General features: G+C 47.1%; 1 protein-coding gene and 1 non-coding gene across 2 annotated transcripts in view; one reads left to right on the plus strand and one right to left on the minus strand.

Moving 5' to 3' along the window:
* The window catches only part of LOC135391841 (caskin-2-like), a 218,423-nt gene that overhangs the window by 53,704 nt on the left and 138,991 nt on the right, over positions 1-25,728 (plus strand). Inside the window, exon 2 of the mRNA XM_064622348.1 lies at positions 21,370-21,421. Within this exon, the coding sequence (XP_064478418.1) occupies positions 21,370-21,421 (52 nt within the window). The remainder of the gene's footprint in view (positions 1-21,369; positions 21,422-25,728) is intronic.
* Positions 24,349-24,420, minus strand: Trnae-cuc (transfer RNA glutamic acid (anticodon CUC)). Its single transcript has one exon. It is a non-coding gene; the product is annotated as a tRNA-Glu (tRNA).

Here is a 25,728-nt window from a genome sequence, read left to right on the forward strand (position 1 = left end):
ATAGTTTATTCATCATTTCAATATAGGAAAAGCTATCTGTTGTCCTACTCGTACACATGCACGAAATCATCTACCACCAGAGTACGTTTCCGTATCCTGCTCCCGCCTGCGCATGTTTAACAGTAGGCTTGTTTATCGGTGCATCCCTGTATCCGTGCCATGTGTCCGTCCATAGTAATATGAGTTCGTACACTTTTTGGATTAAACAGGATGCGACTTTCACATCTCAGAGCTGTAGACCAAGATTAACACGCGTGAATAGATGAATGCAATGCATCCCCTGTTGCCGGCCCCGCGAAAAAAAAGGGAAAGAAAAAAGCTTTCGTCATGGCGAGACCGGCCATGATGCGTGAGTGCTATCAGGAATGGGATTTTTTTTTTTTCCAACGTACCCATTATCGCCACTCATTGAAGAAATGCAAACGGCTAATCACTACGTACACAATTCGCTCGCGGTGAGAAATGGACCTTCCTAATTTCTGTGTGGTAATCGCGATAACGTTCTGTTTGGAGTTGTCAAAACTGTGATAACTGTACGTATTTAGAATTGATATGTGTCATTAAACCTGATATCATTTATTTTTCTCTGTTCTCGTCTGGTATTGTTGCTCTGGGTGATTAGCATGGTTCTGTCAGGGAAAGGGGATACAAAGTAAACGAAATGCGCGAATGTAAACGCGCCATGGCAAATTATGCAGCACTTATTATTCATACTGCTGACGTCATCTCCGACGTCACTTATTTACAATCATAGTAATCCGCGCAACGGATGGATGGCGCTGACGGTCTCTATCATGGCGTCATTCTGATGACGCAGGGCCCTGTGGGAGTTTCGCTACCTGTCTATATATACCTTGTGCTATATGGCAAAAATAGGATCTATTTCAGATAATGGGACTCTTTGCGAGCCGTTCTTTATTTTATAAAAAAAAATTATGAAAAAAGAATTTTTTTTATAATCGCCCTTTAATTGTCTGTTCCCTTTCTTCGGCCGTGGCTCTAACGGGCGACATGCAGCGGTGCCAGTGCTATCAAATAGGCCATATATAAAAAGTGTAGGGTCGTTAAGAATTCCAAGTGACCATTCCGAGAAACTATACGTCTCGAAGACCGCCATGGAGAAGAATGAAGCGCTGTTGTTTTATCTCCTTATTTTTATTCCGCACTCGAAAGGCAACTTCGACGATTCAACGCTATTTGCCCATCCATTTGACACTGAAAGTGTGAAGAGGCAGTGCTCGGTCGTTGTTATTTGTCTCACGCTTGTCGATGACGAGGCCATTCTGCTCGCATATTTCGTCGTGCTTCGAAAAAATAAGCCTCGTGAATCGGCCTTCTTCGCAGAGTTCTCTCCGCACTTTTTGTGGAAAGCATTTATTAGAATCAGCACTAATCTTTCAGAGCTGCTTTGAACAGCCGCGCCCAGCGTCCTTCTGGTAGAGTAGATAACGGTTCCCAACCACAAAGTAAAAAATAAGATAAAGAAGACCAACTTAAAAAATTACAAAAGTCCTGACCGAAAGCGCACGATGGCGAACATCTGGTTCCGTCTGCGAACTCGTAAAGCATGTTCCAGATAAAAAAAAGAAAATGTAGGGTGACTCCCTATGGCGCTAATTTTGCTCTCAGACCGCTCCTGTCTGTGGTGCCACCTACTATTTCGACGTGGCAGCGAAAACGGAAATAGTAGTAAAAGCGCGCGGTCCACGTAAAGTAAGATTTCCAGCCATCATACGTTAGCAGACGGACCAAGGGCGAAGGGTCTGTAAGTTTCGTCGGTGTTCGAGATTGTTCTTGCCGAAAAATATGGCGCATGGCACGTGGGCGTTGGTTTTTCCGAGTAGAAGATGCGGAACGCGAGCGAAGAGTCCAGGTGGTGTCAGAATGATTGAGGTAAATGAACTGTGTTGTTTATGGTACGCTCCTGCGATGAGGGGTGGTTAAAATAGGATCGCTCGCGCAGTGATAGCGCTACGTTGGGATATCTGGTGGTGGAAAAGTGCAACCGCGTTGGTTGCTTTTAATATGTCATTGCGGACAAAAAGCGTTATACTTAACTGAGTCAAAGGCCGTCAGCACGAAAAACGTAACTGCCATCAGTGAACATTACGCGCTTCTACGGATTCTCGAAAGAACCCGGGGAACTTCATAGTTCCGGACTCTCCAAGAACAGATGACGTCACCGAGATTTCCGGCGTCTGCCTCCTAGCAACAGCGCGTCTGCGCTATTTGCGCAGCGTTGGAAGTCTGCCAGCAGCTGTAATGAGGAGATGGAAAAAGGACCTTCGAGGCTCAATGTTTCCAGACGTCTGAGCAGATTGAGCGTCACGTTATCACGTCGTAGTTCTTAAAGCTACAAATTAATTTGATACTTTCGCGACACATTGAGAAACAAGTTTTTTTTTTTTTTTAATTCCCTGTTAGCTTCGCGAAGCAATAGACTTCTTCCCGAGGAACGTCATCATGGCGTTGGTAGGCAGACTGAAACCGAAACAAATCGGAAGGGGAGGGCTGCGTTCCACGAATGGGCACTTGTTCGCTGCCTCCTATTGAAAGAAAAGTAGGACCGAAGGTCGCGTCCCTTTCAGGAACCATCGTAATCCTCTCAAGTCCGCGGCTTTCGGGCGCGACCTTGTTCGCCCCCTAGCTTCGAGCGTAGTTCAAGTCTACCAAATTGGTGGCGCTGTCGAACGTTATGACGTCATTTGTTTACAAATAGGAAGAGGTCTATTGTGGCCATGAGCGTCGTACAGACGTGGACAGATGGAGAGAGGACATCAGGAAGGAGTGAGGGACGGGGGGGTTAGTATGCGTCCTGGGCCGACTTCAAGGGAATGTCTGCGGGAAGACCCAGGGAAACCCAGACAGCACAGCCTGTGGTAGGATGCGATCCCACCACCTTCTAGTCTTCAGCACGGCCTTGGCTACCACCAACGAGCGAATGCTTTTACCCGCTCGGTGCCGGACCAACAATATTTGGGGAGATATGCATGAATGGTATCAATTGTACAGGATTCTCACGACACTAGTTTTATTCCGTAGTGGCAGTTTATTGTTATTTTTGTACGTTAAGGACCTTTTCGGGCATGAAGGGTTTAAATGGTGGCGGAAAATTTATAACTCCGTGGTATTACGGCCACCTACATAGTCGACGCTGTCGTCACGTAAGGTGTTGGCTAAACCGCATGTCGTGACAACTATGTCGCGATTTTCGCGTCGCGCGACGTGCCATTGACGCCGCTCCTAGCGCGTTCTTGGCAACGATCTTGGCAACGATCGCTTAGCGCAGCTCGTCACCGCTCCTCCGCGACGTCGCGAGCGACCGTCTCTGTCAGATTTGTGTCGCGGTCGCTCGGCGCAACACCGCAAACCTGAGCGCAAAGCACCAATCAGGACATACCGGTGATGGCGCCACGAACGCTGTTCTTTCGAAAAGGTGAAGGCGGCAAGAAGGTCAGTCTTTGGAATCATGGTGTTGTGAAAAGCAATCACGGTCGACATTAATGAATGCTTATCGAGGAAGTGCACGCACGTGCTCCGATTTGGGACGTGTCCAGTAGAGATTACGAAAAAAAAATGTTGTTAAAAAAACTAAAGAAGCGACGACGACAGAATGCAGAGAACGCGTGAAACGAATATAGGCCGACGTGGGATTCTCAGTCGTGCCACTTGTACCACTTGCTTAGCCGGCGTTCACACGGGGCAACTTTTCCCAGCAACTCGAAGCAACTCAAACCAACGTCTTTTGAGCAATTTCGAGTCCGCGTTCACACGCAGCAACTCTGTAGCTCCACCCACAAGCAACCTTATGGCGACCGGACAATGTGGGTTCGAATCGAACTGGTGGAATCTTTTCTTTAGCTGCTGTTTATCAAATTTCAGTCAGTTTTATTGCTCCAATAGATCATTATTGCCGTCCAGAAGTGGCAACTGATATGGTTCCGTGAAGTTCGTAAAAAAAGAAAAAGTTATTTTTTAGCTGCACCTCCAGGATTTGAACATACGAACCCACGAACGAAATCCACAACGCCATCGGGAGTCACGTGGCAATGCTTCCCTCTCTGATTGGCCGATGCACGAGCAACTTCTCAAGTTTTCGGTCCGGGAGCGATTCGCAGCAACTCGGAGCAACTCGAGTTGCTGGAGGTTGCCGGCTGACAGCAACTCCAAAGTTGCTCATAGTTGCTGCAAAAAGTTGCCCCGTGTGAACGCTGCCTTATTTTGTGAGTAACAACAACAACTTTATTTCGAAATGATGAATGGGAGGTGGTGGGTTCGAACCCTACCACCGGCTGTGCCGTCTGAGGTTTTTCCCTGGGGTCTCTGAAGACTTTCCAGACGAATGTCGGTGCAGTTCCCCTTGAAGTCGGCCCAGGACGCATACTAACCCCCATGTCCCCCACTCCTTCCTGCTGTCGTCTCTCCATCTGACCACATCTCTACGCCGCTCTTAGCCACAGTTACTTCGCGGCGCTGACACGGAACAACAAAAACAAAAAAAAAAACATGTCACAATATTTAATTGTTTTATACACGTTTATCAACATCGTGCTAATAGGCATACGTCGTGTCGGTTCAAGACGCGACAATTTTAGCCACCTCGTCGCGCTGGGTGCGGCGTCGCCGTGCGCGACGGTCGCTCTGAAAAATCGCTTCATGTGGTTTACCCTTGAAGCTCATTTGGCCTAAGGCCAAACGCTAAGCCCGAACGTAACCTCGCCGTGAGATGGCGCCACACTTGAAACTTCTATCGACATACTTCCGCGTACTCGAGCACCGACATCTTCCAGAGCCCGCATGAACTGATGCAAGAACAAAAGGAGGGATCCATTAATCCCAACTTCAAACATCATGCTCCCTGCACAAGATCAAGTTCAAGATCATTAAACGGACGTTGTTGCGACAATGCGGAAAGGCAAACCGTACAACGGCGACATTCAGCACAATCGAATGTACGGCAGGCAACCGTGATGCAGCCCCGCCCGCCATTGTAGAGGAACACTCGGGGAAATGATGAGTGTCTCGTATGCACTCTGTACTACCTGCATCACATCTGGGAAAGGAGAATAATAATGGCCCTTCGACACAGTGGCTGCGTCAGCGGAATGCAGGCGAATGAAATAGCCCGTAGTTGTGACAAGCAAGCGTCACCCAGATAAGAGATAAGATCTTATCTATGCGTGAGACCGATAGGAACCGATGTTTTTCGCTGTGGTTGGTTGGTTGGGGCCGTCTAATTGTGCGGTCTGCCGGCTCATATGGTGGCAAGTTGGTTGGTTGGGGGGAATCGTACCTCCTGGGCTGACTTCATAGCATGTCGCTGTGAGATATGTCGGTAATTTAATCCCTGGGATAGCGATATTGACATCGTGTCTTATCGTCATCTACGTTTGGCGTCGCCACCGTCGGTTGCGTCCTGAAGAATTTTCTTTAACTAGTTAGATTACCAATAACGAAACCGTTCCAGAAAACGTGTTGTCTATCCAGTTTTCTTACGTCAGTGTCGTTCGTAGACCGCGTCAGCACCGCGGAGCGGCTTTGGCTATGAGCGGACACTGATGGGAGCAGGGTTGCCGAGTTGCCACTCCGGGGTTGGAATGATTCCGGAATCATTCCAGATTTATCAGAGCCCGGAATGGAATTGGAATGGAATGGCGGAAACTGTCCGGGGAATGGAATGGGAATGGAATTCGGCATTTTTTCGCAGGCGGAATGGAATTGCAATGTAATGGTCTGGGTGCCACACGGCCAAGGGCGATGGTTTGGTTTGGTTTTAAGAAAAAATAAAATGGAGATTTTGTCTTCAATAGTGTGAGGCCCTCAACCCCACTTCACTTGCACCAGTTACTTTAGTGCAAAACTCCCGTAATGATGATGCCAATGAAGAGGATGAGAGGAGAAGGGCGAAATAACCTTGTCTTTGTGCTTTTTCCGTGCTGGATAATGTCAACCTGCTCTATGGCACTGCTGGGCTAGCTAGTACGGTTACCGGTCCCATTTCTTTTATTGGTGGAATTAAAGGAATAGAATGAGGTTGCCAAGCCATTCCATGAGTCGGAATTGACCATACCTTTTCATTCCGAGGAATTGAAAGGAATTGAATTATCACAAATCTTCATTCCTCAGAGTGCAATTGGAATGGAATGGGTGATCCCATTCTGCAACCCTGGACGGGAGAGGACTCCTGAAAGGAGGTTGAAGCGCTCCTGGGACAACATCTGTCCGGAAAGGCTGCGGAAAAACCTCAAAGAGCGCAGCCAGTTTTCCACGGGACGATTTCGTCCCCACGGTTCATTCAGTAACTTCACTCGCAGCGTCAGTTAATGGTAATTTTACGACGTTTGCAGCGCACCAAGCGGCGTACGATCGATGTTTTCGGCATTGTCTCTTTCCACAACGACCGCTGCCACCTATACGCGCGGTGGACATAACTGCTGCTCTTTCGGAAGAAGACGGACGCAGCATTCTGACTTCCTCATCCATCTCACCTGCCGGGCCCCCACTGCGGGAGCTGGAGAAGGCGAGATTAATAGCGGTTGTACCTGAGACGACACGCCAGGAGTTGATGGATGATGCGGAGTAGGAGAGGAGTTGTTGTCTGGACCATTTACTCCCGTACACGGGGATGTGGGCCACTTGCGTGACTCTTCGTTTCTTGACACTCTATAGGCGACCTAGATACGTCGGAAATGGTCATGTAATCGTTCTGTAGCGCCGTAATTATGGGTGGCGTTAGAGATACACCTGTTTGATATCTAAAGTGCGTCGGCGTAAATTTGAGAGGCTCGTACGCATTTGAAAGCGCACATAACTAGGTTGACGCTATTTTTTGAACGTTGCGCTACGGAATATCGACATGTTGAACATCTGGGCCCTGGGTGCATTAAAGAGGCATAAAGTGCAAAAAAAAAAAATGCTCCTCATGGAATGGGAGATGCCGTTACGTTGACACCAACACAAAAGGAACTGAATTCATGGGTTGCATCGTTCGGATGAGAGAAAGAAAACCAACTGTACGCTTTCTCTCTCCCTCTTCTTAAGAAGGGCGAAAATGCGGAGAGGCCCCGGATTGGTCTTCTCGAACGATCCCCCGCGACGATTGGACAAATCGTTTTCGGGGACCAATGAGAACGCACTCCGCATTGTGGGGCTTCTTGAGAAGGTGAGGGAAAGAGAAAGCATCGCAGTTTCTCTTTTCTTTTTTCTTTTTGTTTCGTTCATAAATCGCGAACGATTTAACAGAATGACGGCCGTTCCATTTGTATTGGTGTCAAAGTAACGACATTTTTCATTCTGCGAGGAGACGCAGCGAGGACGCTAGTAGTGCATAGACGTTTGCAGGTGGAGAGAGGACAGTAAGTAGGAGCGGAAGAGCGGAGGGGGCTTAGTACGCGTCCTGGGCTGGCTCCGGGGGGGGGGGGGGGGAACTAAACCACGCCGCTGTATTCCTGTTTTGTTCGTGACTTCAAAGGGAGCTTTCTGTCGCGGCGACGAGGTAAGTTTGATATAAGGAACGTGCAACGTGTACAAATGGTATGGATACTTGTATTGAGGAAATGTTGAAAAGAAACGTACCTTACCCCTGTTGCTTTTTCTTCTTTTTTTTTCCCCTGCACGTACGGTATTTAAGAAAGTGAAGCCGTAAACTAATCGCTCTTCGTATTGTAACTTCCTGCTACCTATAGGATTAAAAATAAATAAAGGAGGGGAAAAGAGGCTGGTATTAAGACGCCCAATGATCTTCTTCAGCATTCCTTACATTACGTCACAGTGAACTGAGGGGCAAAAAAGAAGGGAGAGAGAGGGAGAGATTCAGGCGTCAGGAACCTTGGGTCTTCTTTCTGTTCTTTTTCTACTGTTCTGCTTCTGTTTTACGTTCCTGGACATTCGTTGTGCCCCGCAAGAAACACAATGACAAAACCTTTTTAATGTCCTTCATTTATGCGGCAAGTATAAGAAAAAAAATTATAGCGTTGATGACGGTGCTGTTTTATGAATGCCTCGGAGCAAGGAGTTTTTAATCTTACGCTTCCATAACGCGAACGTTTTTTAACCGTAACAATAAGACCACGATGTAACGTCTCTCTCCCCCTTCCCTTCCCCCAATTATTCCTTTCCTGTCGTAATAACAAAATTGTAACCATATACACCAAAAACCCATATACGGAACGAGAGAAAGTGCCCCATTTTATTGTTCCGTTTACTTTCAACGTCTCTGAAAGTGCGCGATATGTACTGCCGTCGGCTGGGAAACTCGCAGAGACGAAAATTGGTTCCCTTTCTTAGTCTTCGTTCTCTATTTTTCCTTCTTCTTCGTCTTTCTTTTTCTTTTATTTTTGTGGAAGTTCTTTTTCGAGCGACGATCTGGAAAACGAGATTTGAGTCGAACAAGCTGCCGCTCGAGAACCGTCTTATTTCGCCCTTCCATTTCTACGGTTTTATACTGCATTTTCATAGCCTGTTATTTTTTCTTTCCTCTTTTGTACGTAACTCGGTAATGCCTGTGGTCTGTCCGTTTTAACTCCATTGCGGCTAAATATATATAAAGAAAAAACACACGAGCTTTAAAGACTGAGCTCAAAAGCCTGACTTCCTGACGATATTTTTTTACTTTGTTTTATCTTCTCGTAATCGATAAATGCGGCACCTTTCTTTTTTAATTATCTTCCTCGAATCGTACTAATTAAATTGGAGGGACGTCCAACTGCCTTCGGGCAGCTTCCTTATCTGCGTTGTTCACATTGTCATGGAACTTACGCGGAAATAAGATGGAATCGCACGACAAAGTGTGATAACTGTTGAAAATGGTTAACTAACTGTTTAAAATTAACTGTTATTATTTTGTATAGTACGTTTTGTATTGTATATTGTTATATTTTGTATGATCAGTGTGATTCTACACTATCCGTTCCTCGGTTACGCAAAAGTATGAACGTTAACACGTAAAATGTCCTCTCTTCGTTCACATCTTCGAAACGTCGCTTTGCATATCTTCTGGAACCAGTTGTCGTCTGCAATTATTTCTTGAGCCGCGAACCCTACAAAGGCTTACGAGAGTAATGCACATAGCTTCTTGTGTGGGACAAAACCACGACCTACTAGATTATAACGACCATGTCATAGGCACCCCTTCCCAGCGCCGCATTTGGAGGCTAGCGGTGGCGCTACTCATCGGCCCGGTCATTGCTTCCTCAACTTCTACAATAATTTGTACTTCACCTTACCTTAGTATTTTTGCACAAGCGGGGTGTATACCACGGAATATGTTTCATTTTAAAGTTGATTATCATCATCATTCTACGCGTTTTCATAGGAGCTGTTGCTGTCGTCTGCTACGGTAGTCGCGCGTCCGCTTATGCGCGTTCAAAATTCAAATTTCTGTTATCCAATCATGATGGAGACCTCTCGGACCGATGAGTAGCGCCCCTAGCGGATCGTCCGGACAGGCTCGTCATAGGGGTTGCCGATTATGACAGGATCGTTATAATCTACTAGGTCGTGGCCAAAACTCGTATCGCGAAGGAGACACACTTTTGCACAGGAACAAAAACCGAAACAAAAGGTGTCGCCCCTGTATCGTCTGCGATATAAATACTCGCGCATATCACAACCGCAAACAGAGACGGAAACTTGAATGAGAAGAGAGGTGAGGCACCCGTACATGTGCACAGCCGAATACAAATGGCGGTTGCCAGACGAGAGCGGCGTACGGAATTAATCTCTCCAAATTTAGCGGGTCGTCTGGGACGAACTCTTGCACTGCATTGGCGGTGGAAAGGGGGGAGAGTCATAAATGCGGGGCACGTATTAACCTTGATCTACGACGTCCGACCGACCCGTGGCTTATAATTGGTTGATTTAATTAAGAGGGGTGGGTGGGGGCGGTATATTAAAGTGAAAGACGGCGGGGGGATTAGTGGGCCGAGTGGGTATTTGAGGGCGACGGGACAGCGTACGTGCAGGTGTTCGTGGTTTTGCGTGAGATAGATCGGACTAATTTTATGCAGGAGCAGTGCTTGAACGTCGCCGTGTTCGTGACCAAGAAAGAGAGCGGGGTGTTTAAAAATCGTTACTATGCGCGCAGATATCCGTGGCGACCGCCTGAGACGACAAGGTTGTCGATAGTTCCAACCCTTCTAGGTGGGAGAAAACAACGAAGAAAATGTAAAAAGTGGGAGGACGAAAGGCACCAGCTGTTTAAACCGCTATAGTTTCAAAGCGTCACCATTCTGTATTCTGATCGATCAATATTTTACGTGGAGTGAAATTTTTCTTGTTGGAGTTGGAGTTAGGAAAGAAATATTTGGAGATGGTGGCTCCTACAAAACGCAGGAGCCGGCTACTCGAAAACACCTGAAAATAAAAATCAGTAAGTCTAAAAAGTCTAAAGAGTCGCTGCAATGTCCACAAGAAGTGTCATTAAAGCAGCTGTCGCACGCTGTCTTAAGATCCCACGGCCATTCATTTTCTGTGCAGAACTCTGTATTCTGCTTCCCAAAGCTCAAAGCTGCGTTAGCTGCGTCAAAGGTGCGTTCGGACTACGTTCGTAGTGACCTCTATAGAGTCCGAGTTGTCTTCTTATTGCGGGCCTGAGCCGGGCTCGGGTTTCGCATTATGGACCCGGGCCGGGCCCGTATATTGCCGGTCCTATAGGTCGGGCGTGAACCTGCATAACCGCCCTTTTTGTTAGCCACCGTCAGCTTTTACAGCACGCTTCACTGGGCCGGGCTGTGGGTAGCCTAGAAACTGCTCGCTCGGACCGGGATACGCAGAAATCATTCGGGCTTCTTGGAACGGGCCCGGGCCAGCTATGAAACCGTGGGGCTAAGTCGGGTAAATCAAAGAAGGGCGGGCTCGGACCGGTCCTGGGAGAATTCTGCCCGTGCAGTGCAGTGCACAAAAAAAAAAAAAAAAAAAAGAGAAAGAAAGAAAAGAAAGAGGGATCGCAGCATAGCAGACGATTCTTGACGTGACTGCTTCGAACCAAAATGCAAGTGAAAAAGGAATGGCGGGGTGGATAGCGATTGGCTGAGGTTTTGACGTCACTGCAAACGTCACGGGCACGAGGGAGCTGGTCACGTCACGTCGAGACTGGAAGGTACCCGGGTTCGAATCCCGGTGCCGGCTGTGCTGTCTGGGGTTTTTCCTGGGTTTTCCTCAGACACTTTCAGACATATGTCGGCACAGTTCCCTTAGAAGTCGGCCCAGGACGCACATTCCCCCAGGGCGTGAGTCGTGACGTTGCCCACATACGTGAGGCCGACAACGGCAAGCCCTATCACCACCACCACCACCACCACCACGGGCACGAGGAGCCGCGGGGGAAGAGGGTAGTTCCGCGCACGCTTTATTTCTGTTACATCGCTTCAGCCTGCGCTTCGAGTGTAACAAAAAGGCATATAGCTGAACTGCCTCTATAATATGGGCGTAAAATTCAATCATTTTATGTCACCCTTCGAACCGTCTTAGAACATGAACTTAGAAGTCTCAGAGTCTCGTTGTTTCGAAGCTTTATTGCTGCATCGTTTGGTTGCAGAACTGAAATAGACGTCCTCTGCAGATATTTGTACAACGTCAGGAAATCAGACCAAATAACCTTTGTCGCTGGTAATCCCCTCGCAAATACAGCGCACGCCAGTCGCGCGTTTCTCGGGTTTATTTTTCCGCGAACCGCCGTTCCATAAACAAACGCTCTTTTTCAGCCCCGACCTTTAAGTTGTTTTCAGTCCATTTGGCTTCTGGCGCTGCAGTTTAGATTAGGGTAGCGAGCACTGCCCGGATTAAGCGCCTCTCTGTGCAATCGGAGATTACCTTCCAATCTCTATGCCGCGTATCTGGTCCGCATTGTCCTCTATCGATTTGGTCGAAGCCAAACCGCAAAGGGCACGGAAAAGTAATTTTCTCCTCCACTTTTTGTGTGTTGACATGGCAGAGAAAATGGGAAGAAAACTATAGTGGAGAAAAAAAGAAAAGAAAAGGGAAATGTCCGACAGTCGCCCAATCAAATCTCATTGGTGGTCCGTCCACGCGCGCGCCTCCTGGACGCTGAAGGAGACATCTTTCTCAGCAGGAAACTGTGACGTGACAGAGGAAATGGAGCGTGGGAGTCGTCTTGACGTCGTCTGCTTGGTTCGTGCGAGACGGGCGTGTTATCTTCCTCTCGTCGATGTTATTGCGTGCGACCCGATTATTGCTGTGTACGGCTCGTGAGCCATTCCGTTCGAGCTTTGGGTAATAGACCTCTCCCTGTTTGTAAGCAAATGACGTCGTAGTGTTCGACAGCGACACTAATTTCGTAGAGTTGAACTACGCTGGAAGCTAGAGGCGAAGAAGTCGCGCCTGAAAGCCACGGTCTTGAGGGGATTCCCTGAAAGGAACGCGACCTTCGGACCTACTTTTCTTGGCGGAGGCAGCGAACAAGTGCGCATTCGTGGAACCCAGCCCTCCCCTTCCGATTTGTTTCGGTTTCAGTCTCCCTCTACCAACGTCATGATGACGTTTCTCGGGTAGAGGTCTATTGCCAGTTTTCAGTTTCCACTGTGGTTTTGTCACGGTTTTGTTACCCTGACAAAGACTTTCTTGTAGATTTCGCCCTGACCACACGGGCCATTAAAGGATCCGCGAGATGACATGTGTGACTTCGTTAAACCGTTTATAATAGACCCCTTTCCTAGCCGTACGTGTAAATCTACTCCAGTTGCCTAATCATGTCACAGCCTAGTGGCTCTTTGGCGAAACACCGTTGTCGCGTGCCAAGACAAACCCAGGCGTCACCCAAGCACAAAATCGCTCTTGGAGCTGGTCCAGGTCAAGCCTAATGGCGATATGTCGTGTCGTCTCCTGAGCATGCGTCGTAGTCGGATAGAGCTGTTGCTCGAGGTGTTCGGATGCTTACTGCGCCATCTGTCGAGTGCGGAGCGGATGTTCCAAGACGCCTTCAAAGTCACAGCACGGCGCGCATACGCATAGACATATCTGTGAAAGGACGTCCGTTAATCACACCGTCTATCGGTGCACTCTCACGAACGATATTCTTCTGAATACTCCAGCGGAAGGTGCGCAAGAGGTGATAGCTTTTTGCTGTCACGTGATTGCGAGCACTCAACGTCACATTTTTCGTGCTCTTTTAACGATGGGGGATATCCTGTGGCACACCCGCAAAATATTCCGTAGCAGACGACAGGGATAATGGTGGCGTCTGTTATGTGCACAGCACGCTAGTCCCGCTGTTTTGGCGCAAGGCGCTGTGAAACTTGCGCCTCGTGAGTAGCTTTCTTTCTCTTTTTCTTCCACTAGAATATTCCGTGGAAGTGTCGCCTATGTTAACACACTGTACCAGGAGCGATGATGCAGCATATTTTCGCCGAACGCGATTTTATCACTGCGCAATCCAGTTTACAAAAGCGACCCCAAAACTTAGCCTTTTTGCGGAGCGACATGACCTTGGAGACGTGGTGTTAGGTCCTGCCGTGATGTAAGAAGCACGCCGTGAGCGAACTGCCCAATCGGCGCTTCTATTGTGTTTGTCGCGCCCGTGACGTCATCCTCACTCACCCTTTTACGTGCTGTTTCAAGAAGTTGAGGGGTTTGAAGGACGTGGCCCAGCCAAAGGCCTTTCTCCCACGCGCGCTACCGGGCATGTAGCTAACATTGTTTTTAGTTTGGGACGAAGAAGGAGTGAATTTAGTTATGGAGTAGCAAGGCAGAATTCACGTCTCGAATTAGACGACAATGCTCGATGACGTCATGGTATCCTCCTCTGGGCGAACCACCTTAGTATGGTGCTATTTTTTCTGCTCTTCGCATTTCGCTTTCGATTTGCTATGGTCATCATTTACGAATTAATAGACCTCGCAATGTTTGTAAACAAATGACGTCATAGTGTTCGACAGCGCCACCAATTTGGTAGAGTTGAACTACGTTCAAAGATAGGAGCGAACAAGGTCGCGCCCGAAAGCCAGGATCTTGAGGGGATTACGATGGTCCCTGAGAGGGACGCGACCTTCGGTCCTAATTTTCTTTCAGTAGGAGGCAGCGAACAAGTGCTCATTCGTGGAACCGCGCCCTCCCCTTCCGATTTGTTTCGGTTTCAGTCTGTCTACCAACGTCATGATGACGTTTCTGGGGTAGAGGTCTATTACTCGCGCAAAATGAATGCGAATGTTGTATGAGGGGGAGACTCGTGTTCGGTATGATGCTGAGGATTTTTTTTTTCTTTTCGAATTCTTGCGCAGTCTCCCTTTAAGTATGATGTGGCATCGTTTCCTTCTTTCCCATCTTATCCTGTTTTGTATGGAGTGTAGTGAGGGTACTTCTGTAGTTCGATATTGTAGTACAGCTCCCGCTTTCTGACTCGTCAAAAAGTGCTTAGAGGGGTAACAACAAAAAAAAAAAAAAAAACTGTGTTACGCCTCGAACGTTATCCTGCACACGCGTACCTTCGTTTTCCGCACATCTCCACCTTTACAGCGTTCCAACGGGATCCGTAGCGAACGAGACGCTATATCGCAAAGTACTCTCCTGCCCTCCCTTGGGAGAAAATCTCGGCAAGCGGCATCGCCGCAGACAGGAGTAGAGAAGCAACTTGACTGACCCATCGTCCTTTTACCGCGATAGGCTTAGGAAGGGGAAACAAACGCAACAAAAGCGAAACCGAAAGTAACAAAGAAGTCTCGGGAAGAAGTAAAGTGAACGTGAAAAGGGGCATATCGTTACCCGCCAATCAATATAACCGTGTGGCCCCCTCATCTTTATTTACCGCCTCTTTGCTCATTTCGGCTAGGAAGACGAAGAAGAAGAAGCAAAAGTTAAGTCAGAAGTGAAGACGGGGGGAGGAGGTGGAAGCATTTCGTTTTACCCTCGTCCTCCGTATTAGCCTAGCCACGCGCGTTTCTTGGAAGATGAGGGACGATATCGTATATATGTGCGTGTGTGCCCGGCTGAAAATGTATGAGGGGCATCGATGCGGGAGGAAGCGCGTGCACGCGCGCGCGGTTTCTCGTAAGGCTCGTAAGGCTCGTTAGGCTTAGCTAAGCCTAACGTGGCGGAAGTTTTTTGCGTATGGTCGGCGGAGATTAATTTCGCGCGGCCCGCGTGGGGTGGATTGGCAAACGTGGTAAGTGGTGTGTTGTTCACGTGGTTGTGTCGTCGTTATTGGTTTGCTGAACAAGGAGAGTGTGCAGAAGATATGTGCGATTCGTTTTGAGGGACGTTGCCTTTTTGCGCTTTGAGAAGCGAGTTTCGAATAGAATGTTGGGCAAGACATCATCTCAGAGAGGAACAAGACAAATCGGTGGGACGTTTTGAATGAAAATATAACAACGACGAAGGAAACAGAAAAACAGTACGTCAGTTTGTACCCTGCTTCGGATAATCCATATAAAACTAATTTTATTATGTTTCGTCGTTAGGAGAGATATTCGTTTGACGACAATTATTGTGGCGTGGTGTTGTCTCGCGAGAAAGGTCATGTTACCTTTATGCCAAGGTGTACCTTTATGGATTAATATTCCGAGGCATCTTGGATATGATGTGCTCCCTAATATTTGGCGCACCTGGAGCAGTGATTTATCCACAAATCCCGGCTACACCCCCCAAATGTTTGGTGACAGTCTCCTAACTTTTTTTACCTGTGCACACCCGACAGGAGGGCCCTGCCCAAGCAGCACAATGTACTGAAAGTCGAGTGCAATAGGGGTGGACGGTATGTGTCTTATCAATGTTCTTTAGTTTCACCAGTCTGTTCAAGGCCTTTTACCTACCAGTCCACCCCTATTGCACTCGACTTTCAGTACATTGTGCTGCTTGGGTGACTATTTCAGCTTTAGGCACGTGTCGGTACTGGTACGTGAAGCTGTTACGACAGAACTGTAAGAATGGCCCCACCCCCAGTTATTTGCAACCCCTCCCCCGCGCTTGGGATTGGGATAAACCACTGAGCTGGAGGCATATGTGTGTTCGATTCCTAGTAAATTGCATCGTTTGCTTCAACACTTTTGTCGTTCGCTCCATCTAACATTCTCATTTCATCATTCAACGGGTTCGACATACCACTGTTGCGAAATTGCTTCGAGCTCGAATCACACCTGTAATAAAGGCATGAAATATAAACCGCGGCCTCTTCGAGAGGCTGATCAATTTTTCACTGTCTATAACCAGTTTTCGCTTGTGCCTCGAGTCGATACGAAACGTAAAAAGAGCAAAAAGAACGAAAGAGACGACTTGGCAGGCGTGTTACAGCCTCGTAGCGAGATATTAATAATACACTGTGTACCACACGCTGACGCCTTTAGACACATCACGCTTTCATCACACTTCACCTCTCATCCACGACAAGCTAGTGTCATTGCTCGAAACATTCCTGTGTGTTTTCTGTTCATTCTTCTTCTCAGCGTCTAATAAGCAAACGGAAAGGAAGAAAAAAGGAGGAAAAGAAAAGAGAAAGAAACAGTTGGAGACACGAGCTAATTTTCGACGTCGTTCATTTCTTTTTTCACAGCGAAAGTCTGTTCGGTGTTGCCCCCTCGCGTCAATTTATTTTTCTTTCGCATGTGAGCTGTCCCGTGCGACCATTAAAAACCTTTAATCAAGACAGATCCCTCAACAAGAACCAGACTCTTTCCAAATTAAAATACAGAGGTTTAGAAACGAGGCGTGCGGGGGCACCACTAGTTGGACGACGATGATGCTAATGACAATGGGGACGCTCCAGAGCGCCCGAGGCCTGACTTTGTGATTTTTTTCCTCCCTTTGTCTTGTGGGAATGCGTTCAAACTCCGGTTTGTTCCGATCGCCTTTGTTGTTTTTTCCTCTTCGCGAGTTTGTACATTAAAGGGGAAGTGAAGTGTCTAGATAAAAGCGGACGAAAATTTGTACGAGGGTGGGGAGGAGGAGGAGGAGAAGAAAACGGAAAGGCGTGTTTGAAACTGAACAGGGAATTGTACTCGGCTGGAAATAAAGATTGATTTTTCCTGACGGGGATCTAGCTCCAGGGACTGTTATGGATATAGATGCGATTTTACGGTGTGACTTTTAAGGTGCGCCCGGGGACCTGTCATTTTGACGCCCTCCGAGTGTTCCGGGTGAGTGGGTGTGTACGTACGCACGGATCGAGGTCCCCTCTAGCTGCAGGGGTATATATGAACAGCCGATTTTATGGATAGCGGTATGATTTATGCGTTGCTTCACGATCGGTCGGGGATCATCGTGGATCATGACGGTTGGGTCGGCGCGTCCTTTTTTGCGTGCAGCACGAGCCGAGTTCAGGAAGTGGTGGGGGGAAACGAAAGATGGATCTTCGCGAAGAAAACGAAAGAGGGGTGGAAAGGCATAGATAGATATGCAAAGTGCCCTGAGGAAATCGTGCGAGGAAAGCAAACGTTCGCTATGGTGATGGGACATATGACGGTGGACAGTGTGCTGCAGTGTTGGCTTCCTTCGATTATACTTCGTCAGCTGGTGGACTCGACTTCAATCTTTTTCGCAGTGGCCTAGGTGTGCTGCCGCAATCCCACTTTTGGCAATCATGTTAGGAAATCCTGCCTGCGGTGAATGTCTTATACACTCTAAGGGGGAAAAAGGGAGTAAAAATGAGGAGTACTTGGAGCTTCTCGTCAAGCAGACTGCCCCATTTACTCCCTATTTTAGTCCCCTAACCCCGAAATTTACTCCCCATGCAGGACTGGAAATAGTCACTGAACTTCGCAAATGGGTCTCCTGAATGCAACAGTCTACATAAATATGCGTTCTTCGTGAATTTGATGGAATATAAGGCTGTTTAACTTGGCTAACTTAGCAATTTTCCACCCACACAGAGGAAACTCGACACCGTGCTCGAGTGTCGATTGGTACATCCCGGAACATCAGAACGTAAACCAGATATCCGTAGAAATCGCATTGGAGGCGAGTGTTTTGCACACAGCAGTGATACCACCATACCGGCATTTCACAGAGCTCTTTCACCTTCTGGTCACCCAACTCATGCTGGGACCGTAATGGATGACAACGCGGAAAGGAAGAAAGGCCAACAGATGGCGCCCATCGCGCGCTGAGATATTCTTACAGATTACAACAGTTTAAACTGAAGTTCTCAAGAGTTGCTGTTATTCTTCAAAGCAGGCCTGATAGTAACTAGTAACATGTCTCAAATGCGTTACGTAGTATTCAGTGTCACGTGATGCGTGTCCGCCAATCCGGCGCGGGCTCCCATGTGTTTTCCTCGGTGAACGTTGAAGGTCGCCACCGTTAAGTTTCTAGAAGCGTTTAAGATTAATTGGTACAAATAAAAGTATTAAGAAGCGAGAGTTAATTACCTGCGTCTGTGATTATACAACCAAGTTCGGCGTGATATGGTATCTTAAAACACGGTGGTCATAATTCACTTTACAGTCCCTTTACAGGGGGTGCATCTAGCGTAGAAGGATTTTTTTTTCTCCTCAGTACTCTGGCAATGTAGTACAATGCGCAAATGATTCAATGAACCGCATTTATAAAAGTGTGACAACACTTTTAATGTTTCCTTGGCACATATTCCACATCTCTATCGACAGTGTACCTCACGAAATCGCGCCATTAGGCATGCTGACCTCACACTTTCCTGCTGTCCTGTTCCCATCTGTACGCCGCTTAGAACTCCAGTTGCTTCGCTGTGCTTGCCCGATAAAAGGAGTTAACGACATTATCCTCCCCTTGACATTCGAACGAGTCAGTGAATTGTGTTGCCTCGTTATTTCTCGTTGCCGCCGCAAGGGCGTAGTTTACTATGCATGCGATGCCGACTTGACATTCACGCTATGCTGCGGACGCCTTGCATCATTTATAGGCAGTGCATGCAGCACGTACACGTTCCCATTGAATATTCGTGCCGTTTCTACATTTGCCTCGGTTGTCGTTTTAGGACGTGCGTAGTTATAGCTGGATCGCAAAAGTGTCCATGCTAGGCTTCGACCTCTTTCAGATACTTCCCGGAAATTGTCCCTTCTCACGGCGTTGATATGAATGAGATTAGTTATCCACACGCGAATCGCAAGGTATCGAAACTTAAGTTATGCAACAGTAAATATATAGTAGTATGGGCCGACTTCTAAGGGAACTGTGCCGACATACGTCTAAAAGCGTCTGAGGAAAAACCAGGATGACCGTCTTTCATCTCAACACAAACGCGTAACAACATCGAATCAAAGGCTTGCACTTCGTCGCCAACGGCGATGACGACGACACCATCCTCCTCTCCCTCCGATCATCATCGCGAGTCACTTCCATCGGAATCACTCGTTCTATTTTGTCGCTCCCCAGCGTAACATCCATACCTGTACCGCGGCACATTTATTTCGGCAAAGCGATATTTTCTCTAACGGGAAGACCTAACGCGGCAAGTATTAAAAAAGAGCGAAAGAAATATATGTATACAAAGGGAGAGGATCTACTTCGTAAAGAGAGCGGATGTAATAAAGCGGAGCAGAAACAGAACGGAGAATAGAAGCAGACGACAAAATGGTTTCCTTTTTTGGGCAGACAAAATGATGACCCTGCGAAGCGTCCATCTTCCGTGCCGTTAGGTAACGGATGTGTGTGCCCCCCAATATCTTTGCACATGCGCGTGAGGTAGAGTGCTGCTATCTTGTAACGAACGGTTTAGGAAACGTATTGAAATGTATGATTAGTCCTGCTGAGTTTCCTCGATTATTTTAAGCACGCACAGTGTCTTTTGCTTTGCATGTTAGTAAGTCTCCGTTCATAAGGAGACCAATCGAAGACCTCTCCTCACCGTGTATTCACACGAGCGATATTCCCCGCAGAAGCGGAAGACGCGAAAAACGTCATAGTCTTCTGAGCGCGCGCGCTCAATGCCCAGTGTTCACCTCACTACGCTGCTAACTGTGGGGAACATCCTGCGACGCAGCCGCAAGGTATACCGTAGCAGACGACAGGAAAACACGCTGACGGTGTCGTCTGCGAAGTGTCGTCTGCAAAGTGCGCAGTACGCTACTCCCGATATTCCGTACCGTGTGAATGCTTAAATAACGCGGGACGGAACTTCGTCTCTGTGAGCAGTGGTTTTGCTTCGTCTTCCAATAGAATCTTCCGTGAGGATGTCGCTCGGTGTGAATACACAGTCACTGTCAGGCTCCTTGGAAGGAAGTGGGAGATGAAAAGCGTGACTATGCGATTTCATTCTCGCATGGAGAAAAAAAAACTACTGAAGAATAAGGAAGATGTTTTTGCACTTTGTTTCCCGTTAACTCACAAAAAAAGAAAAAGAAGAAGACAAAGAAAGAAATAAAGCAACTTGTTCCTGCCGACAAATGGCGACGAATGTTGATTTTTTTTGCTTTTGTGTATTTTTTGTATATTGTTTCGGTGTTCTTATGTAAAATGCAGATATTGTTCCATAGTGAGATCGGATTATAAAGTGTCATCGATGTCAATAAGAAGTCACAATCGCATCCCTCAGGAGCAATTAGTTCTTTTTTTTTTTTCCTACGCTGGACCATTGCGAGGCAAGTGCAAAAACATAACTCTGCCTTAATAAACCGATAACGGTAACGTATACGGGGAGAAGCACACACTGAACTTGACCATCAGCAAGAACAAACACGCACACCGCTGCGTCTTCGATCTCGAGAACGCGCGTGACCTCTGTTGTTCTGCGTGATAGGTGAACCGGAAGTGATGTCGTCACGCTGGCCAACGTGGGTTTCCTTTTGATGGCCTGACAGCGCCCCTTATCGCCGGACACAGCGTAGGCTGTCGTTATGGCGTTATGGCTCTTTTTATTGGTGGTTGTACGTTATCTGCGATGAGCATACACAGCGTCTTCTTAGGCGTGGTGTTACTTTTTTAGGGTTAATCCCCTTTGAATCGAAAATGGCGTACAGGACACGTACACTCTCGGTACTTGTCGCTTCTTGTCATTTTGTGCGCGTAGATTGCATAACTCACAGCGAACATGTACGGCACAGGCGGGCGTTTACGTCAAGATAATTGAGAGATAGTAATAAAAAAAAATAGAGGATCTTCGATCTCCACGCGGATTTCGCAAGAGAGGGGAAAAACTCGTTGATAGTTCGAGTTTGGGAAATAAATTGAGAAGCCTTGCGTAAGATTAGGGTTCAGGGCATGTCCGACACGAAGAAATACTGTGAAAAAAAAGAAAGAAAACTGAAAAGCGGCGTGCCCTATCAGTGTACGTTTTGATAAAGCGAGCTTTCGGTGAGATACACCCCATACGGATGTGTGACCTCTCACGTGTGTGTGCTGAGACATTAATATACATGAAGAGTAGTGTGTGGAGTAATACCGCCGAATGCGATGCCATTCAAAATGATGCGGGCGTGGCAGCTTACCAGTGTTGTTCTTCACTACTTGCAGAATTGCTTAGTACGACGAAGAAGATCAGCATCAATGTTCAAGACTGTGATGGGTGAGTTGGCGATTTATCTCTTTTTACCCCTCCTTATTTTCTTTCTTTCTCTTTCTCTTTTATTTACTTATTTATTTTTTCATTGGAAGAGTGTCGAAGGTCATATCTCGATCTCTTCCAGCCGGGCTTGCTGGGCTCCGAGATCGAACGGTGTCGGCGCGCTGCGGAGAAACGATGAACTACCGTAGTGTGGATAGCTTCCTCGCGTCGTCTGATTTTACACGTTTATTCCGCGTTCGGTGCGGTAGGTGGAGCATTGGGGAACCGAAGAGTGTCGTACCATTGCGGCACAAGTGATCTTCCGGTGAATATACGCAAGAATTACGGAAAAGAATTAACGGAAAAATTACGGAAACCATCAACACCGGACATGGCCGGCGTGTTATCCACGGTAGAAAAGTGACCGATGTCGCCCCCTATAGGTTGGTCTCACAGCGAATAGGGCTCATTGACTGGACTGGGCTCGTTTTACACCTAACATCGCTGTATCTGGTATCGTTGTAACGGGTTTGTTGAGAGAATACAGTTCTGTGCTATCCATACACAAGCAAGTTCGGGCAACTAAAGCTTAGACCTATCACAGCCCTGTAGCATTCCTTTTGTGATACTTCGTCACGCAGATGTGAACTGGCGCTCTGGAACTACGATATACAGTCAAACTCCTTTACAACGAAACTCAGGGGCAGCAAAAAAAAAAAAAAAATCGCAGTAAAGGTATTTTCGTTAAAAAGGATGTCCATTATTGGACCTATAGGGCTCCAGCGGGACCGCAAAAAAATTTGCTGTAGTGGTATTTTCGTTAAAAAGGTGTTCGCTAAAGGCGTTTGACTGTATTCGGACATTTTATCGCGTCCATAAATACAACGCGCTATACGTACATTAACGAATGTACCGACATGTACCGTTTTGTCGGTATCGAATGGGATTCTATTCGAAATAGTACTCCTTATAAATGCTAAAGAAGAGGAACGAAGTTATTTATTTACGAGAAGCACGGAGGCAAACATTCACAAAAGCTTCAAAAAAAAAAAAAAACGAAAATTGGTATATCGTTTGCAGTCAACTGACTCTCGTTTGTCTCGGGTATTTAAAGGGTATCACCCTTAACCTTCTCGCGTACAAAAGAACCCAAAATCCTCGACATGCTAAACAAAAATCCTTCGCTCCGAAGCCGTTCAAACATTCATGTAAGACATGCATCCTATACGTTGCATGTCTCCTCACTTTCTCATCAGTTCCCCACTTCCTGGATGCTCAATTGAAGCAGCAACTGCTCCGAACGGCCTCTTTTGTTCAGTGCACTCTTCGATGCTTCCGAATCACGAACGGCGCACCGCGATGGCTGTTTCACGTGAAGAGGGGGCGCCACTGTTGTATATGGTCCATGTCGCAGAAATGTCGCAGACGTGTGCAGACTCTCTTATTCCCTTTTCTTCCCAGTATGGCTTTTCTCTTTCTGCGTTCTCTATTATATGTCTACCTCACAGGCACCAGAAGCGTTGCACACGTGTATATATATGTGTGTATTTTCATATAGGTTTCAAACATATATAGTAGGGAGGATCCTGATATTCCTTTCTCTCCTCTTTTTATAAGAAAAGGAAAGTTTTTTGAGTGCCGTACCATTTTCCGAGAAGGTCGTTACGTACGTAACGCGAAGAAAAAAGGGGTCGGATGAAAGGGTGCTGTCGATGACGATACGTCGCTTTTTCTCGGAGGAGCGCTCGGTGCTCGCGGATGAATGGAGTATCTCGGGAGTCTCACCCTCTTCCGGAAAGTCCGGTGACGCATTTTCAAACAGAAACGCGATGACTTCACTAAAAACAGGGATGGAATTTTAGTTTTAAAAAATAAAGAAAGGCTCGCAAACACGAAGAGGATGCTTATCCCCCCTTTTTTTTTTCTCTTAGCACATTTTTCTTTTTTCTGGTTATCTGGCGACGTATATATACTAGGAATATATTTGTGGTTTTTCTGCTCCATCTTTCCTCATCTTACGTTTTGCCCCATGCATGATGCAGAAACCATAACTAGCACTGTTATGCTGGTGTGCGCCTTGCCATTTTTTTTTACTGAAGAATCGACCGAAGACAGTTTGGAGAGTGCGCATGTGTAAAATAAGAATTGTAGTGTGGTATCCGACGAAAATGTCCTCGCGTGCCCCTCATCCTATTATTACTGTGTTTTAGTTGAACCAGTTTGCAATGTCCCGCTACTGGACACGGTACGCTAACCCGAAACGGTATAACGATACGCGAGACTTATACAGTTTACGTTTTAGTACACTACGGAAGGAGACGGTAGGGTTAATTAACGTCGTAGTGAAGCCTTTCGATGTTACGCTGTTGAGGAGTTCTCTTATTGCAATCCACTTCGTTGCATCCTGCTCGCAATCACCTCGAGCAGCATAAAAATGCTATGGGGGTCCGCACCGTGGAGCCCAGCAACCCGCGTGACGTCTCCGACAACACTGCAGGCTATTCCTCGAGGAGATCCGTACCGGCGATACGCTAGCGAAGTTGCGCTAGCGTTGCGCATGCGCCATGAGACCAACGCCGTAGCTGGTACCGTAACGGAGATGCCAAAAACTATCTACTAAAACTCCCTATTGAGTGTAGGTTGCGAGTCATGAGGAGCTGTCGAAACGACATGACATGTTACACAACCATGTTTACAGTATCGATGTTTGGGAGCTGTAATCCTAAAAACGGTATGTCAGATGGAACACACGTTACGCATAATTGTGCTTTACAGTTACGACATCGAAGATGTAACACAGCCGCGTCAAAATTAGTAGGGCTATCGAGTTTCAGCGGTCGAAGAATGAGAGTGTGCACCAAAGGCGGGCCCGCACGAAAATGGAAAAGCAAGGTGCCACAATAAACTCTGAAGGTATCCTGGTTTTCCCCAGGTGAAACTAAAACTTTTTCCGACACCGGGAATCGAACCCGGGCCTCCTGGGTGAGAGCCAGGTATCCTAGCCACTAGACCATGCCGGAGACAGAAGAATTCTTGGCAGTACAGTCTCACAACCAGGGTAGGCCTACCAGTATTTTTGGCACCCCTTACGTAACCTAACAGCTGTCCGTGATACGACGCAAGGCTGGCTTTCATCCAATCGGGGCCCCCGGGAACGATTTTTCGCACTCCTTACTTTTATTTTCTTCAGTCAGACCTGTGAAATAACTAATTGCGAGTACTGGACTAATGTAACTGCTTATCTTCAAACTAAATGCAATAAGACGAGTAACTGGAACTCTACTTCAATCACATCTTGCCTGTAAACACCACATATTCGAACACGATTTTAACTGTGCTTGTGGCCATTCACCTCACCTTTTCAACTACTGTGGTTTGTATAGCTCCTGTTTTCGTAGTTTGTACATTTAATTCATTAATTTAATTCATTCGACAGATGCATAAATATCGGGGCATTCGAGTTTAAAAATCGAAACTGTACGCAACGGTGCCAATGCCCTCAAGCTGGCGCCGTGGTCTCATTGACATCATAACGATACAGCCCGCTGATTGGTTTAGAGAAACGTCGCCAGCTACGCAGGGAGAACGGGAAGAGGTAAAAAGAAAGAAAGGAACAGAGACAGCTGGCCCCGATTGGAGGGCGGTCACTTTTGTGACCGTAATGACATCACTGGTGACGTGTTTCCTCCTCCTCCTCGTCTTACACTGCAGAGCGAGTTGAGCGGGAACGGGCCCGTCGCTGTTCGGGTGTGTCTTTTCTTTTTTTTTTTTTTTTTTTGCTGAGAAAAATATTGCAGAGAGAAAATTTTTTGCGGCAGTTGTCGAGTCGCATCATTTCATAATGCGTCGGGAACAGAAAATCTCTGGGATGGCTTTCTGGGCCACTTGAAATGTCTATTTCGCATTTGGCGTGCATTCTGACATTTTCGGGCTTGTTCTCACATACAGCGCTTTGCTTCAGAGCGCTGGGAAACGGCGCTGGAAACCAAGCGCTGTTTTCTATACATTCGTTCCTATCGCTTCTTTCTTCTTCTTCTTCTTCATCTAACTGGATGGTGTCTGGAGCTATGTGGTCTCCTTGGTGGGCACCTGCAGCTCCATTTCTTTTAAGCTTCAGCGTAAGTGTGAAGACGTGTCTTGAACGTGCGACGCTCTGCCATGAGCGTCACTGTTTCCTTGATTCTCTCATTTTCACATCAGCGTGAGAAACGGCTTAATAGCAGTTGACGATACCGCTCTTTTTTTAAAAATGTGCAGAGAGCTTTCATTACTTTCACTTGTTGCTGTTCGCAGCGCCAGTAACCAAATAGTTTGCAGAAGCTGAAAGG

The sequence above is a fragment of the Ornithodoros turicata genome, chromosome 4, assembly GCF_037126465.1.
Source record: "Ornithodoros turicata isolate Travis chromosome 4, ASM3712646v1, whole genome shotgun sequence".
NCBI classification, from domain to species: Eukaryota; Metazoa; Arthropoda; class Arachnida; order Ixodida; family Argasidae; genus Ornithodoros; species Ornithodoros turicata.